This window comes from Rhinolophus ferrumequinum, chromosome 15, assembly GCF_004115265.2.
Source record: "Rhinolophus ferrumequinum isolate MPI-CBG mRhiFer1 chromosome 15, mRhiFer1_v1.p, whole genome shotgun sequence".
NCBI classification, from domain to species: Eukaryota; Metazoa; Chordata; class Mammalia; order Chiroptera; family Rhinolophidae; genus Rhinolophus; species Rhinolophus ferrumequinum.
In genome coordinates this window covers 48,235,528-48,250,781 of record NC_046298.1, presented here as the reverse complement: position 1 = coordinate 48,250,781, position 15,254 = coordinate 48,235,528, and the positions used below count along the sequence as shown (strand labels likewise).

Here is a 15,254-nt window from a genome sequence, read left to right as displayed (position 1 = left end):
TCTAAATCAAGAACACCAGACTCAGAACCGACTGGGGCCATATCTCATTGTTTAAGTATGTTGGCCGAGGTGCCTGTGAAGGGAACTTCCATGACAATGGCTGAGGTGTAGCTTTCAGAAATGCTGTTGGTTCAACCTTTGAGGACAAATCTCTATTGCTTTTCTAGCAGTCATGCCAAAAATAGGACGGTCATTTCATACACCTCCTGAAGTCTACACAACCAACAGGCAGATTACAACAGGTCAAACCACTTGTAAACACTGCTCAGCTAAAGAAAAAAGGAGACAGGTCCCCAAACAAGGTCGGGTTCCAAAACTCCTGTTCTTAATCACAAATTGTACCTCCTACATTAATTGGTGAGCCGGCAGGAGACAATTCCAGCAAGAAGAAAACACTGACCTTAAGCCACAGGGAGCAGGAGACTGTCCTCTTCCCAGTAGAGTATGAAATGAAGCGAAAGGTGGGGGAACCAGTAGAATAAGAAGTGACTGTTCTTACCTCTGGACCCATGTGTCAGATTCTGACGCAGTGTCATTCTCCAGGAATATCCCCTTTTCTACCTGCAGCGAGATTTTCTGCAAGTTTTGACAATGCTTGAGGCAGAAGGATGAGTACATGATGTCCATTTTATTTTTCAAATGCAGAGACATTTCCTTCACGTGGACCATCGCTTCCTTTATGAGCTGCTCGTCCTGAGATTCGTAAAGACAGTACACCACCTCCTTCATGTCCATCATCGAGGAGAAGGGTTTATTCCCACTGGACTTGGATTTCAGTAATTCCTGCTTGATGCCCATTGACACTCGGCAGCCAAAAGTGATCTCCAGCTCCCTGGCCCTCTTCTCGTTCGAGAGGCCGAATAAGAAGTACACGACGTGGGTCAGGTTGGGGTTCTTCAGCCTTTCTTCCTTGGAGAGCAACTTCTGTATGTCCCCAATATCGTCCCTGTGGCTCTCTCCGTCTTCCTCCTCCTCACGCTCCAGAAGATAGAACATGGCAGCTAACAACTGCTGGACACTGAGGTGGATGAAGGAGTAGCAGCCCCCACAGTCTCTGTCCTTCTGGAGGACGTTCTTGTCCAGGAAAGGACGGAGGTCAGACTCCTCCACCCCAAGTCTCCCGAGGTCTTCTCCATCGAACACAGATGTCTGCGTCCATACGCCCTCAGCAGCCAGGGCACACAGAGCCTTCATTGGAGCCACGAGGTGCTGGCTGGGGCAGCTGCCAGGGGCCGGTGTGAACTGGCTGCACAGGAAACGCAGGAACAGCGATGTGGTGGTTTGGCACGTGGGGGCCGGGTCTTCTCCCTTCGCCATCTGCAGTTTCAGACAAGTGCACACGACCCAGCACACGGCAGGAGCCGAGCCCATGTGGAACAAAGCTGGATTGCTCTTCATCAAGTCGAAAGCTCGCAGTGCCTGATCCTCCTCTTGAAAGTGTTTCAAGAAATACTCCCTCCTGTCCGGCTCTAGGAGCCCCTCGATTTCCATGAGGAGCGGCTGTTCCAGCAGGAGCCGGAGCTCTCTCAGGGGCCCCGGTCGAGTGGTGATCAGCAAAGTGGCCTTGGGTAACATTTTTCTCTTCAGCAAACTCCCCAGGAGGACGGGCACCGGCTTGCGCTTCTTCCAGTCACCACAAATGTCATGGATGAGTGACCCTGAGGGGACTCTCAGCTCATCGAAACCATCGATGATGATCAGGATTTTCTGTGCCTGGGCTAGGATCTCTGGGCCAGCTTCCTGCAAATCTGGCCAGTTCTTAGACATGAGCTCTGCAAAAGTGCACGCCCCCTTGTGGTTGAGTTCCTTGCAGCTGAGATAGAAGGCCGAATCGAGGGTCTCTGGGAGGTTGTCCTGTGTCCAGTCCAGCATCACCTTCTTTGCTAGTGTGGTTTTCCCAACACCCGCAGGACCGTGTAGCACCACCGTGTGCGGAAATGGCCCTGCAAGCATTTTAGGGTTATAGAGTGGGATCAGCCTCTCATATCTCTGGGTGACAATATGGATGTCATCATTGGCTCCAGGCAAAAAGTTCTTTTTCCAGATTTGCGAAAACGTCTTCTTTAATATACTTCTGTATTTATCCTGCTTACCTTTAGTGATACAAGGTTGGAGATAGACAGGATATAGCAGGTTATTCAGTAGGAAAAAAGTACTTTGTATTAAGTAGGAAAGGAAAAAAGGAAAAGTGAGATATACGAAGAACTTCCTGACACCATGCTCACTCCAGGAAAATATGATACAGACCTGGTTTTTCTCCTTCCAAACCTTCTTTTGTTTCTCCTGGATTTGTGATATCTTCTCCCTGTACTTGTGTGAGCTCTGAAAAATAGAAATTAAAGTGAGCTTGACACAAAAATATGTTTACTATATACACAATAGAATATTACTCAGCCATAAAAAAGAGTGAAATATTACCATTTGCAACAACATGGATGGACCCAGAGGGTACTATGCTGGAGGACACTATGTATAGTGTCAGATGGGTACTAGACTTATCAGGGGATCACCTCATAAGTTACATAAAAGTCTAACTATCTTGTATACCTGAAAATATAATATTGATTGTCAACTGCAATTGAAAACTTAAATTAGAATTAAAAAAATAAAAAGAATACTTATAAATCTTCAAAAAAATTAGGTGTACTTCATCAGAAGTATGATGAACAAGCAGGTTCTAAGGAGACAACACTCTAAATTCTTTGTCCATAATTTGTGCTAGGAAGTGCAATGGCTGGGTTTATAGAGAGGAACGGATGACTCCCTGAACCAAGTTACAATGCCTCTGCTCTGTAGAACCACAACAAGAAATCCTTGCTCTAGAGAAACTCAATGTGATTTATCGAAACTACTTGTCTATCATTTCCACTGGACTAGAACAAGTGCCCGGCGATCCGGAGATAGATTTTTCACCTCAACCCAATATAATAATACAATAACCTCAACACACAATGGCCTCAACTTATTATAGCTCCACTGTGTTTGAGTAAATGAGTGACTTGCCACCTGCCTAGAATACCAGACAGCTCCTAAGTATCTACTCCAGATAAATGAAAATGCATCTACAAAAGACTTGCACATGAGTGAATAGAAATACTTCAAAAGTCCATTTATTGATGAAGGGATGTACCAAGTGTGCTATATCCATACCATGGACTATTATTCAGCAATAAAAAGGAATGAATCAATGATATATGCGACAACAGGGACGAACTTCAAAAACATTATGTTAAGTGAAAGAAGACAGACACAAAAGACCACACATATCCAGAAAAGGCAAATCTAGAGAAACAAAATGTACACTGATGGTTGTCTGGAACTGGTGGGCAGTGACCAGAGAGCAACTACATATGGACAGGAAGGATCTTTTTGGGGTGATGGAAATGTGAAATTGGATAGTGCTGATGGTTGCAAAACTCCATAATTTACTAAAAATTATTAATAGTGTACTTAAAATGAGTTAAATTTATGATACATAAATTGTACTCCAAAAAAGCCATTTAAAAAACACGACCAGGCAGACTTGAGAGAAAGACTAACGTTAAACTGGCCGCAGCATCAGTTGGGGCAAGTCTTCATCACCATAACTTAGCGAGGGTCTCAATTTCACATTATTAAAGTTGTTTGATGTCTTAAACTGCACAATTTAAGAGAAACTCCATATAAGATGTTCCTAATTTTCTATGAACTGAATTCTGATTCTTGCCAATGTTTATTTCCCCCTTCATTCTTACACAGGGAACGAGGCATTCTCCATGAGACATCTGGTGATTATAAATAATGGAGAAAATGAGGTTGCCAGTTCGATTCCCACATGGGCCAGTGAGCTGCGCCCTCCACAACTAGATTGAAGGACAACAACTTGGAGCTGATGGGCCCTGGAGAAACACACTCTTCCCCAATATTCCCCAATAAAAATTTAAAAAATAATTAAAGTGTGTCAGGCCATGTTCTCAGGCTTCCATGCCTTTTCTGGCAAGTGACTTCCTATGCATCTCAGAATACACGGTGAGAGGAACGGGCACCCACATAATCATGCTTTCTTAAGGGCATCCAGAAATAGTCATGGATTAGTTCTCTGGTTTCAATGGATTAGTTTACATTGTCCTGGTTAGGAATATAGGAGTGGAGTTGTAATGGGAGAATAACTATTTCAAACTCAACATTGGATGGTGAAGAGGTGAGTCTATGGAGCTTCTGAAAAGATATCCAGGAGGCAATGGATATGAGCATCTGAGGTTCAGGAAAAATGCTCGTCTGAAGATACCCTTTGAAAAGTCTTCAGGATATTAATCATCAGTAAGACTCCAAATGATGTCAGCCAGGATCAGTATGCTGAATGGAAAATGATCATATACAAGCAACAGGACAAAGGCAACCATGTACAGAGGTTGAGAGTCAGACTTTAAAGAAAGAAGTCTCCACTGCAAGTCTACTCAGGACATTTGATGGAAACCCAACTTTGTGGCAGGTACTTTCCTTAAAGCATTGCCAAGTGTCAAATCTAACAGACCATCAATTTACATTTGACATTCAGCTCATCTCTGTAGGACATTTAACATATTTGTGTATCAACAGAAGTAGTCAGATCATCAGAAGTTTATAAAAGAGGTCTGACAATTAAGTTTTCGAACTCCTCCTAGAAAAAGTACTACATACTTCATTGGTGAATATCACTACGGTCACCTTCGAAGTACTCTCCTTGGGAAGCTATGCACTGATGCCAGTGCCTAGAGCACCCTTCAAAGCAATTTTGGAACTCTTTTTCTGGAATGGCCATCAGAGCTGTCATCATATTACCCTTGATGTCCTGAATGTCATCAAAATGTCTTCTTTTCTATATTTCGCATATCTTTATCAGGTGAGTAGGGAGGGTGTTCTAATACAGTTATTTGTTAACTGGCTAAAAACTCCCCAACAGACAGTGCCATGTGAGCTGGTGCATTGTCGTGATGCAAGAGCCATGCATTGTTGGCGAAAAGTTCAGGTCATCTAACTTTTTCATGCAGCCTTTTCAGCACTTCCAAATAGTAAATGTGGTTAACTGTTTGTCCAGTTGGTACAAATTCATAATGAAGACTCCCTCTGATATAAAAAAAGGTTAGCAACATTGTTGCAACAAGTTCACAAACTTAATTATCAGTCCTTGTATGACTGCTCCTGCCTTCAGTTTTCAAGCCATCCCTAGTCTGCTATTACCTTGAACTCTAGACATGTTTTTAGGGATATTGGTGATATCAAAAGAATGTTGAAAATCACTGGCTTGAAATTCCTTTTGGCTAGGAGAGTAAATATTTTCTGCTCTGTGGGACATGGGACATGCAGTCTGTCACAGCCACTCATCTCTGCCCTTGTAGAGCAAAAGCGGTCACAGGTCATACAGAAGTGAATGGGATTTGTCTTTCTCAGTCTGACTTATTTCACTTAGCACAATGTTCTCAAGGTCCATCCACATCATTGCAAATAGTAAGATTTCATTCTTCTTTATAGGCGAGTAATACTCCAGTGTATAAATGTACCACAGTTTCTAAATCCAGTCATCTACCGATGGGCATTTGGGTTGTTTCCAAGTTTTGGCTATTGTAAATAGAGCTGCAATAAACATAGGGTTGCATATATTTTTTTGAGTTAGCGTGTTGGATTTCTCTGGATAGATACCTATGAGTGGAATTGCTGGGTCATAAGGTAGTTTCGTTTCCAGTTTTTTGAGATACCTCCATATTGATTTCCATAGTGGCTGCACCAATCTGCAATCCTACCAATTCCCTTTGCACCAGAGTTCCCTTTTCTCCACAGTCTCACCAGCACTTGTTGTTTGTTAATTTATTGATGATAGTAATTCTGACCGGTGTGAGGTGGTATCTCATTGTGGTTTTCATATGCATTTCTCTAATGATGAGTGAGGTTGAGCATTTCTTCACATGTCTGTTTGCCATCTATATGTCCTCTTTAGAGAAATGTCTCTTCATGTCCTCTGCCCATTTTTTAATTGGGTTGCTTGTTTTTTCTGGTGTTGAGCTGATCTCACTTATATGTGGAATCTAAAGAACTGAATAAATGAGCAAAGTAAACAGAAATAGTCTCAGAGACATAGAGGAAAAACTGATGGTTGCTAGGAGCGGGGGATGAGAATGAGGGAGAAGGGGAAAGGATTAGACAGCATAAATTGGTAACGACAGTATTGCCACAGGGATAGGAAAGACAGTTTGGGGAACACAATCAATAATGTTGTAAAGATTTTGTATGGTGTCAGATGGGCACACGTCTTATTAGGAAGACCACTTCATGGATGGTGTAGATGCCTGACCACTGCATTGTACACCTGAAGCTGAAGCTGAATAATATTGTATGTCAACTATAATTTAATATATATATATAGTCACAGAATATGGAGTATAACATAGGGAATAGAGTCAATGGAATTGTAATAAATATATATGATGTCAGAGGGGCAATAGATTGGGGGAGGGGGTTATTACTTTGTGAGGGGTGAACTGTCTATCTATTGCGTTGTCTTGTACCTGAAGCTAATAATAATAATAATAAAAAAAACAGGCTGTGCTCTGTGAAAATACCACTTTGTTCACACATATTAAAGTATGAATTTTATAAGATTTTCATAGCCCAAAATATATTCTTTTGATTTGGTTTCCCTAACAATTTAGAAATGTAAAAACCATTTTAAGCATGTGGGCTGTACAAAAACATGTGGCAGGTGGAGTTTGGTGTGTGAGCTCTGACTTGCCAACTCCTGCCTCAGGTCAGTTTAACATCCAGCTTACCCAGATGCCACTCTCTGATTTCTACTATAAATACCAGCTCATTTTTGCTTTCCAGGTTTCACCACTGCCATCTGGATAACAGTAGAGATGAGGTCTTATGTTTCTTTGCTTTCCTAGCTCTCAGCACCATATCCTGTCCAAGTTCCAAAATTTTACATGAAAAGAAAAGATCCTAAGTGAGGTAACTTACCTAATGATGGAGGCTTCTTTTCCTGAAGAGGTTTCAACGCTGCTTCTGAAAAAGAAGCAGGTGGAAGAAATTTGTCTTTTTCACCTCCAGACCCTATAGGTATACAACTCCATGATTCTTGATACTACTTTCAAATCTGTAATCTTCAGAGGCCAGTGAGAGGCTAAATCCTCACCTGTCTATTGAAGACAGGGGACACTAAGCTAAACACGGATCTCTAGCTGGAATAAAACCAGTAATTTTGTTTTAAAGAAAAAAATCATAGCACAGAAAGTAAATATCCTTGCTGAGGAGCAAGAAAGAAAAACTCTTGTAGAACAGTGTTCTCCAGACAAATACAATGCTTGCCAGAAAACAAGCTGGCTATGCCATTTAAAATTTCCCAGTAGCCACATTATAAAAGGTAAAAAGAGGTGCAACGAATTTTTGTAATTTTTGATGTAACTGTCTAAAATATTATCACTTCAATGTGTAATCAGTATAAGATTTATTAATGAGACAATACACATAACAGTGCATTTAGAAGCTGGTACATACTTTAGCCTTAGACTATACTTGAATTTGAGCCACATTTCAAGTGTTCCGTTGCCTCACGTATCTACTGTATCAGGCAGCAGAGCCCCAGACCACATTATCATACTTTGGATGCACATAGGCATCACCTAGGAAGCTTTTAAGAATTCCATGCCTAGGGGGAGCCACAAATCATTTAGTCAAATCTGTATCTCCAGCAATAGGTTCAGGACATCAGTAATATTTAAAATTCCCTAGGAAATTGCCAAGAACAGTGAAATTGCCAAGAACCACTGATCCAAAACATGGTTTGCCATTTGGGGTGATTTTGCCCCCCTGGGGGACATTTGGCCACGTGTAGAGACATTTTTGGTTGTCACCAGTGGGGGGACTGTGCTGCCAGCAGGTAATTGGTAGAGAGGTGCTGGGATCTAGCACTGGAGTACCAATAACAGTTCTAAATATCCTACAATACACAGGATGTCCCTTCTCTACCCCAAAAGAATCATGCAGCCCCAAATGCTGCTGATCTAAAAAAAGGTAGGGGTTTGAATTTGTGAGTGTGTGTAAGAGTGTTTATAGACATACTATGTGGGAAGGAAATATTATGAGTAGGAATAAAAACAAAACAGAGAGTGTATGTAATAATATAACATCTTGGGGGACATATGAAAGAATGGGATCATGAATATAGTTCAGAAACAGGAGAAGGGATATATGGCGAGGAGCCCAGGGTAGGTATATGATGTTTAGAAGGCATAGAAATAGCTAGAAGATAAGAACCAGGAAAGAAACCGGCAGAATTCATGAAGGTCTAGCATTTATGTTCAGGACAGGTAGTCTCTTCAAAGCTCAATGTTATTTCTGTGTTTCTCAAACCCTGGAGACTATTACTCCTTCCTCCTAGGATGCAGTGTGGACTTGTTTTGGCTTACCCCTGAGTTCATCCTTTGCTCTCTTAGACAGGTCTGTTCGGTTCATTTTATCAAAGATCTGGATGGTCACCATCTCAACCCAATAGCTGGTGCAATGGTTGGTAAGAATTTCTGCCAGTTGCTTCCCGTCTGCCTCTTCTACCTCTGTGTGGGGGATACGCTGTAACTCATCTTTTGGGGAAAGGGTCCTCAACAGAGACTTGAACTTGCTCAACTCATCCTGGTTGAGCTGTTCCAGAAGCGGCTGCAGGTGGAAATCCAGCTGTGCAGAAGGTACCATCTTGTCCTACGTGGATCTGAGCTTTTGGCATTAAAGAAGACACGGGAAGACAGAGACAGCAAGTCAGTACTGCTATCTCAAACACTGTTTGCCTCTGTCCCAGGAACTGGGCTATTCTTACTGTCTAACCTGGTGCTTTAAGAACAAACTCCTAGATAGAGGTAAAATTCACTCAGAATTCTCTTACTTCTTGCCTTGATATAGTGGCTCACATTTTGAGAGTCTGGGACCCTTTTGAGAACATGCAAATACCCCAGGGTGGGTAAGAAGTTTGAGCTGGGTTCCTTCCTCCTCTGGCAGCTTGGGATTCCCACACACCCTTCCCAGTGACGAAGGGGTTGAGTTTAGGGTTAGGGTCAAGCACAGGCCCCTCTGCTGAGTTTCTGAGGTGCACACCCACTCTACTCTCTTCTTACTTTTGTCACCAACTTTCTGTCACCAACTCCAATATCTTTAACTATATTTCTGCTGTCAACTGGTAAAAAATTTACTTTCTAGAAAATCCACCAAAAGGACAGTATTTGGAAAAAGAAAAAGAAACGAGGTCACCCCAGGAGTGTGTGGATGCACACCCTCAGCCAGTGCTGCAACCAGTTGCCCATGTGAAAAAAAGAGCCCCAATTCCAAGGTGGCTATTGTATTTATTAGCATCCCTACCCCAGAAGTTACCACAAAGTTTAACAGGCAGTCAGGACTAGAGAGTTAACAAGGGGCCCAGCTCCACCGATAGTCCTCCCAGCTCTATGGTTAAGCATCTTAAGATGCCAGTTCACTTTTATCACTGCCAAGGGTGGTTATAGGACTTTGCTGATCAATGAGATTAGCTGAAGTCTTTTTGTGGTGGGGCTTTTGAGAGAATGTTATTGCTGTCCTGGTAAAAAGGAGCAGAAAGAGTCCAGCTCCCTTTGAGCTTCATCCCTTCACCTGGCCTGACATGCAGAGATAATACTTCTAATCGTCAAGGTAAACCCCCCTGCCGAAGGCAGTAGAGCTGCAAAGGGGAAGGAAGATGGACCCTGGGTTGGGGTAGGCTGCCTCTGAGCATACTCCAGACTTAGATGTGAGGGATAAAGTCATCTGAAGCTTCCCCTATATCTGAAATCTCAGGTGTCAACATCCTACTCTAGAAACAGTACACTGTCATCGCAACTTGCACACGTACCAACTCTGCTTGAACACACACCTAATTGTTCTATTTGTACTGAGATTTGAAACAAATCCTGTTGACCACTCAACCTTTTTTCCCCCACATAAACATATTTTTTCCCATTTTGAAAAAAATTAACATAGCATAAAATTAACCATTGACCATTTTAAGTGAACAGTTCAGTGACATTCAGTACACTCACAATGTTGTGCAACCATCACCTTTGTCTAGTTCCAGACATTTTCATCTCCCCAAAAGGACACCCCACAGCCATTAAGCAGTTGCTCCCCGTTCCCTCTCTCTCAGCCCCTAGAAACCACCAATCTGCTTCCTGTCTATGAATTTCCCTATTCTGGAAGTTTCACATAACTGGAGTCTCACTTTACACACAAAAGCTAATTCAGAATGGACCAAAGACCTATATGTAAGAGGAAAAACCACTTACCATTTTAAGGTATTCATGAGCCACCTAATTTTTTTTTTTTATGTAGGCTTAAGAGAAAGAACATTTTCCAATTAACTTTAATTAAAAAAAAAAGAGAGAAAGGACATTGTTTTAATGAGTGTTTCTTTTCATATTAACAGGCAACTGGGACCCTCCCTTCCCATTTCCCTTCTTCAAAAGGCAAAAAAACAAAAACAAAAACAAAAACAACACTGCTTGAGATCCTCAATGCCTTGATTTTTTTTCTAATGTGCAGAATCCCTCTTGGACTCATGATCTCCTCAAATTTGGCTTCAGGTCACATTTACTAGCAGATTTCATATTTCTTTCCTTTTAAAAAGAGGCAATGGCAACTACCCCATCCCCGGTAGTATTTATATGCTAACTAGTTTTTGGGCATATAATTTAGTCCTTGTTGAAAGAGCTGAATGAGGCCATTTGTAAAGGTGATCCTTTAAAACATGGAGAAGAGAAATTTAGGGAAGTTAATTGATGGCCCATTCTCATTCAACTGTCAAGTGTGGAAGCCAATATCCCAATCAAAGCAGTCTTATTTCAGAACCTGTGTTCTCAATTCCTTTGCTAATTGATTCAAATAGATACCATCCTGGCATCCCCAGGCATTGTATGTAAAAATAAGGACATTTCAGAAGACCAAAATCAATTGATTAAACACAGACTAAAGTATTCTGTTAAGCTAGTAGATTAAATAAAATGTATCAAAACCTGATGGATTTTCAAGGCTACTGATCACTATACAATACTCATTGTATAATTACAGTGGAAAAGAGAGAGGTCATATATGCTATGTGATTACAATTGCAGCAATGAAGAGAATTTTACATAGAAATTGTATACTGCGTTTCCCCAAAAATAAGATCTAGCCGGACAATCAGCTCTAATGCGTCTTTTGGAGCAATAATTAATATAAGTCCCGGTCTTATAGTAAAATAAGACAGGGTCTATATAATATAATATAATATAATATAATATAATGTAACATAATATGATATAACATAATACCGTGTCTTACATTAATTTTTGCTCCAAAAGATGCATTAGAGCTGATTGTCTGGCTAGGTCTTATTTTTCGGGAAACACAGTATATACACCCAAAAGTTCAGTGGTTGTATTTATATTGCAACGCAACAGGAGATTCTTACTAGTCTTGACCTCTCTGTCTTGAATTAGCATGAGTTTTATTTGCACAAGGACATATTTAGTAGAAAAATGATTCAACGACATTATGGAGACCTGTCAGAGGAGGAACAAAACTATCCTTTGTGTTTAGCAAACAAGATCTTAAGAAGAGCAGTTTCAAGAAAATGGCAGGATAAGAAGCTAAGTTGAGAAGGACAGAAAAATGCACGAGATGTCTTTACTTGAAGGCATGGTTGTAAAATGCTGCTTCTAAAAACTCAGTAAGAAGAGAGAAATTAGAGATTGGATATCAGCTTTAGGACAAATAGAAGTTTAGATACCAGCTGCATATGGCAACACATTAGCCCATTGACTATTGAGGGTTTCTTTACCCTTAATACTTTATGAATAGTGAATGTTTATATACAAAACATGTTATTCTATGTGTTCTCATTGAGGCTAAATTAATCCAATTTATAGCCATATTCCAGTGGCCTTAGGAAACTGAGGTTCATTACGAGGAAAAGGAAAGCTGTTCAAAGTTGTAGAAGGAATAATCTGCAGAGCGTCCCCTCCAAGACCTTCTGCCTTTTCACAAAGGGGAGTTTGACTTGAAACCTCAGTAATCCTTCAAAGTTTTCACACCCAAGCCTTCAAAGAAAGGGAGAAAGTATTTTTATTGTAAATAGAGACGTAACTCTTGAATGAAGAAATAGAGAAATGGAGTAAAGAAGTAGAGAAACAGAGATGTCACTCACCTCTCCAACACCTGGACCTACTTTCTGGCTGAGAGCTGCAGGTTTGGAAAAGCTCCTATAAAGAATCTGTTTCCACCCAAGCTCTGGGATTGGCCCTTAAACCCAGCCCCATTGCTAAGAACTGCCTGCGTCCATCTACACAACTACTCATAGGTGGAGACCATCTCTTCACTTTCAGTATCGTATCCCCTTAGACCAGCTGTTCTCAATCTTGGTTGCATGTTACAGTCACCTGTCTGGAGCATCATTTGAGTATCAATACCCAGACATTCTGATTTCTAGGTCAGATGGGGGCTGCCCAGACCTCTGGGTTCTTTAAGATGCCCAGATGATTGTAATTACAGGCAAGTTTGAAAACCACTACTTAGAAACTTCAGCTGTGATTAGCTGCCTCCTTCTGTCATACAGATGTTTTAAAATCCATCCACACTTTGTGTTGAATATAAGTAACACATTGAGTACAAGGGGTCTATCAATAGTAAGTTAATCAGTTTTACACTGACAATATTGATTTTTGTAGATATATAAAAAAGCCTTCAAATTTTTGAATTTTGCAGTTCTTTTCATGTTTGGGAACAAATATATTTATATCTACATCTCTGTCTGTCTTATGTATCTGCTCACACTTGAAGAGCCTCTAGGCAAACAATATACTATGCAATAAATCTAATACAATAAACTAGTTTAATAAATAAAATAATTTAATACAGAGCCCAGACAGGCAGTAAGAAGTACATTGTGGTAGTTACAAAATAGTCATGGGGATGTAAAGTACAGTATGGGGAACAGAGTCAGTAATATTGTGATAACTATGGATGGAGGAAGATGAGTACTACACTAATTGGGGGAGCACTTCATAAATTATATGAATGTCTAACCACTATGCTGTATACTTGAGACTAATATAAAATAATGTTGAATGTCAACTGTAATTGAAAAACAAAAAATAACCCAAATCTAAAAAATAATATAAAAATAATTTAATGCAGTAAGCATGAAACGATTACATAAGCCACATATGTAATTGGAAATTTTTAATAGTCACCTGAAACAAGTAAAATTAATTTTTACATTGATTGAATCCATTATATCTAGAATATTATTTCCAGATTTAACCAAGATAAAAACAATTTTTTATTTTTTAAAATACTTGTATTTTACATTCAACATTTTGTCACAAAGGCTTCAAAATCTGGTCTGTATTTCACACTTATGGCAGACTTCAGTTTAGATTAGTCACATTTCTTTTCTTAAAATTTCTATTTCTATTTATTTATTTGTTTATTTAAATTAAAGTTTATTGGGGTGACAATTGTTAGTAAAGTTACATAGGTTGCAAGTGTACAATTCTTTTTTTAAAAATAATTTTATAGGGGAACATTGGAGGACAGTGTGTTTCTCCAGGGTCCATCAGCTCCAAGTAGTTGTCCTTCAATCTAGTTGTGGAGGGCTCAGCTCACTGGCCTATGTGGGAATCGAAACAGCTACCCTATTGCTCAGAGCCAATGCTCTAACCAACTGAGCCATCCAGCCACCCCTGCAGGTGTACAATTCTGTAATACATCATCTATATATCACATTGTGTGTTCACCACCCAGAGTCGGTTCTTCTTCCATCAACATATATTTGATCCCTTTTACCCTTGTCTACCACCCTCCTCCCCACTTACTCTCTGGTAACCACTAAACTATTGTCTGTGTCTATGAGTTTTTGTTTCTTCATTAGTTTGTCTTGTTCTTTTGTTGTTTTCAGTTTTATATACCACATATCAGTGAAATCATATGGTTCTCGACTTTTTCTGTCTGACTTATTTCACTTAGCATAATAATCTCAAGATCCATCTATGTTGTTGCAAATGGCACTATTTCATCTTTTCTTATGGCAGAATACTATTCTATTGTGTATATATACCACAACTTCTTTATCCAATCATCTATCGAAGGACACTCTGGCTGTTTCCATATCTTGGCCACTATAAAGAAAGCTGCAATGAACATCAGAGCACATATATCTTTACGGATAAATGTTTTCAGATTTTTTTTTTTTTGTAGCTATCCAGGAGAGGGATTGCTGGGTCATATGGTAATTCTATTCTTAACTTTTTGAGGAACCTCCGGAGACACTGCCTTCCGTAGTGGCTGCTCTAGTCTGCATTCCCACCAACATTGTATGAGGGTCTTTTTTGTCCCCCAAGAAAGTTTATTTTTTTTGTGTACTTCTTTCTAAATCTTATTTACCCTTGCCTTCCTGTGCATTTTTCCATATTATTGCTATATATGTAAGTATCCATAAATAATGTATGATGTAGTGTGGCATGTTTTGCAACTTCATATAAATGGTATCATACTACAAGTTCAGTAGGTAAATATCCATTTCGATACATATTTTAATTGTTGCAAAGTAGCCCATTGAATGAATAAGCCGCAATTTACTTATAAAATTGTCTGTTTTTTTAAATTTGGGGTAGCCTTTTAATTCTGTTCTATTACAAATAATCCTGCAATAAACATTCATCTTCATTGATCTAAAAAAAAAAAAAGAAAGCTTATGTTTTATTGAAGACTGCCTTGATCCAAAGATGTGAGTTGTCAAAAATGCACTTTTTTGACCAATTGAAAAATATCATTACTGAGTTCTAAATGGCTGTATTTCCATTTCCACTGTAATCCATACAGTGGTATCGATTAGTTGAAGAGTGACTTTCATTTTCAATAAATTATTTCATAAGAGTAACAGAGATTTTTATCCTCAAAGTCCTTCTGTTGAAAGCAGGGCAATAGACTTTGTGACATTTTCATATAAAATCTCCATAGTTAAATTTTCATTGAATTATGGAACTATGGAATGCCCAATATTGCAGACGTTTCTTTTCTTCTTTGCTTTTCTTTTTATTAGTTTCAGGTGTACAAAACAATGCACTAGTTAGACATTTCATCCCTCACAAAGTGATAGTCCCCCTCCCCCAATCTATTGCCCCTCTGACATTGTATATATCTATTACAATTCCATTGACTCTATTCCCTATGCTGTACTCCATATATATATATATACACACACACACACA

At 39.7% G+C, this 15,254-nt stretch overlaps 1 protein-coding gene across 1 annotated transcript in view; it reads right to left on the bottom strand.

Moving 5' to 3' along the window:
- The window catches only part of NLRP2 (NLR family pyrin domain containing 2), a 63,200-nt gene that overhangs the window by 36,164 nt on the left and 11,782 nt on the right, over nucleotides 1-15,254 (bottom strand). Inside the window, exons 4-7 of the mRNA XM_033129292.1 lie at nucleotides 8,421-8,721; nucleotides 6,973-7,017; nucleotides 2,248-2,322; nucleotides 500-2,093 (exon numbers count right to left, since the gene is read on the bottom strand). Coding sequence (XP_032985183.1) covers nucleotides 500-2,093; nucleotides 2,248-2,322; nucleotides 6,973-7,017; nucleotides 8,421-8,700 — 1,994 coding nt within the window. The 5' untranslated portion in view covers nucleotides 8,701-8,721. The remainder of the gene's footprint in view (nucleotides 1-499; nucleotides 2,094-2,247; nucleotides 2,323-6,972; nucleotides 7,018-8,420; nucleotides 8,722-15,254) is intronic.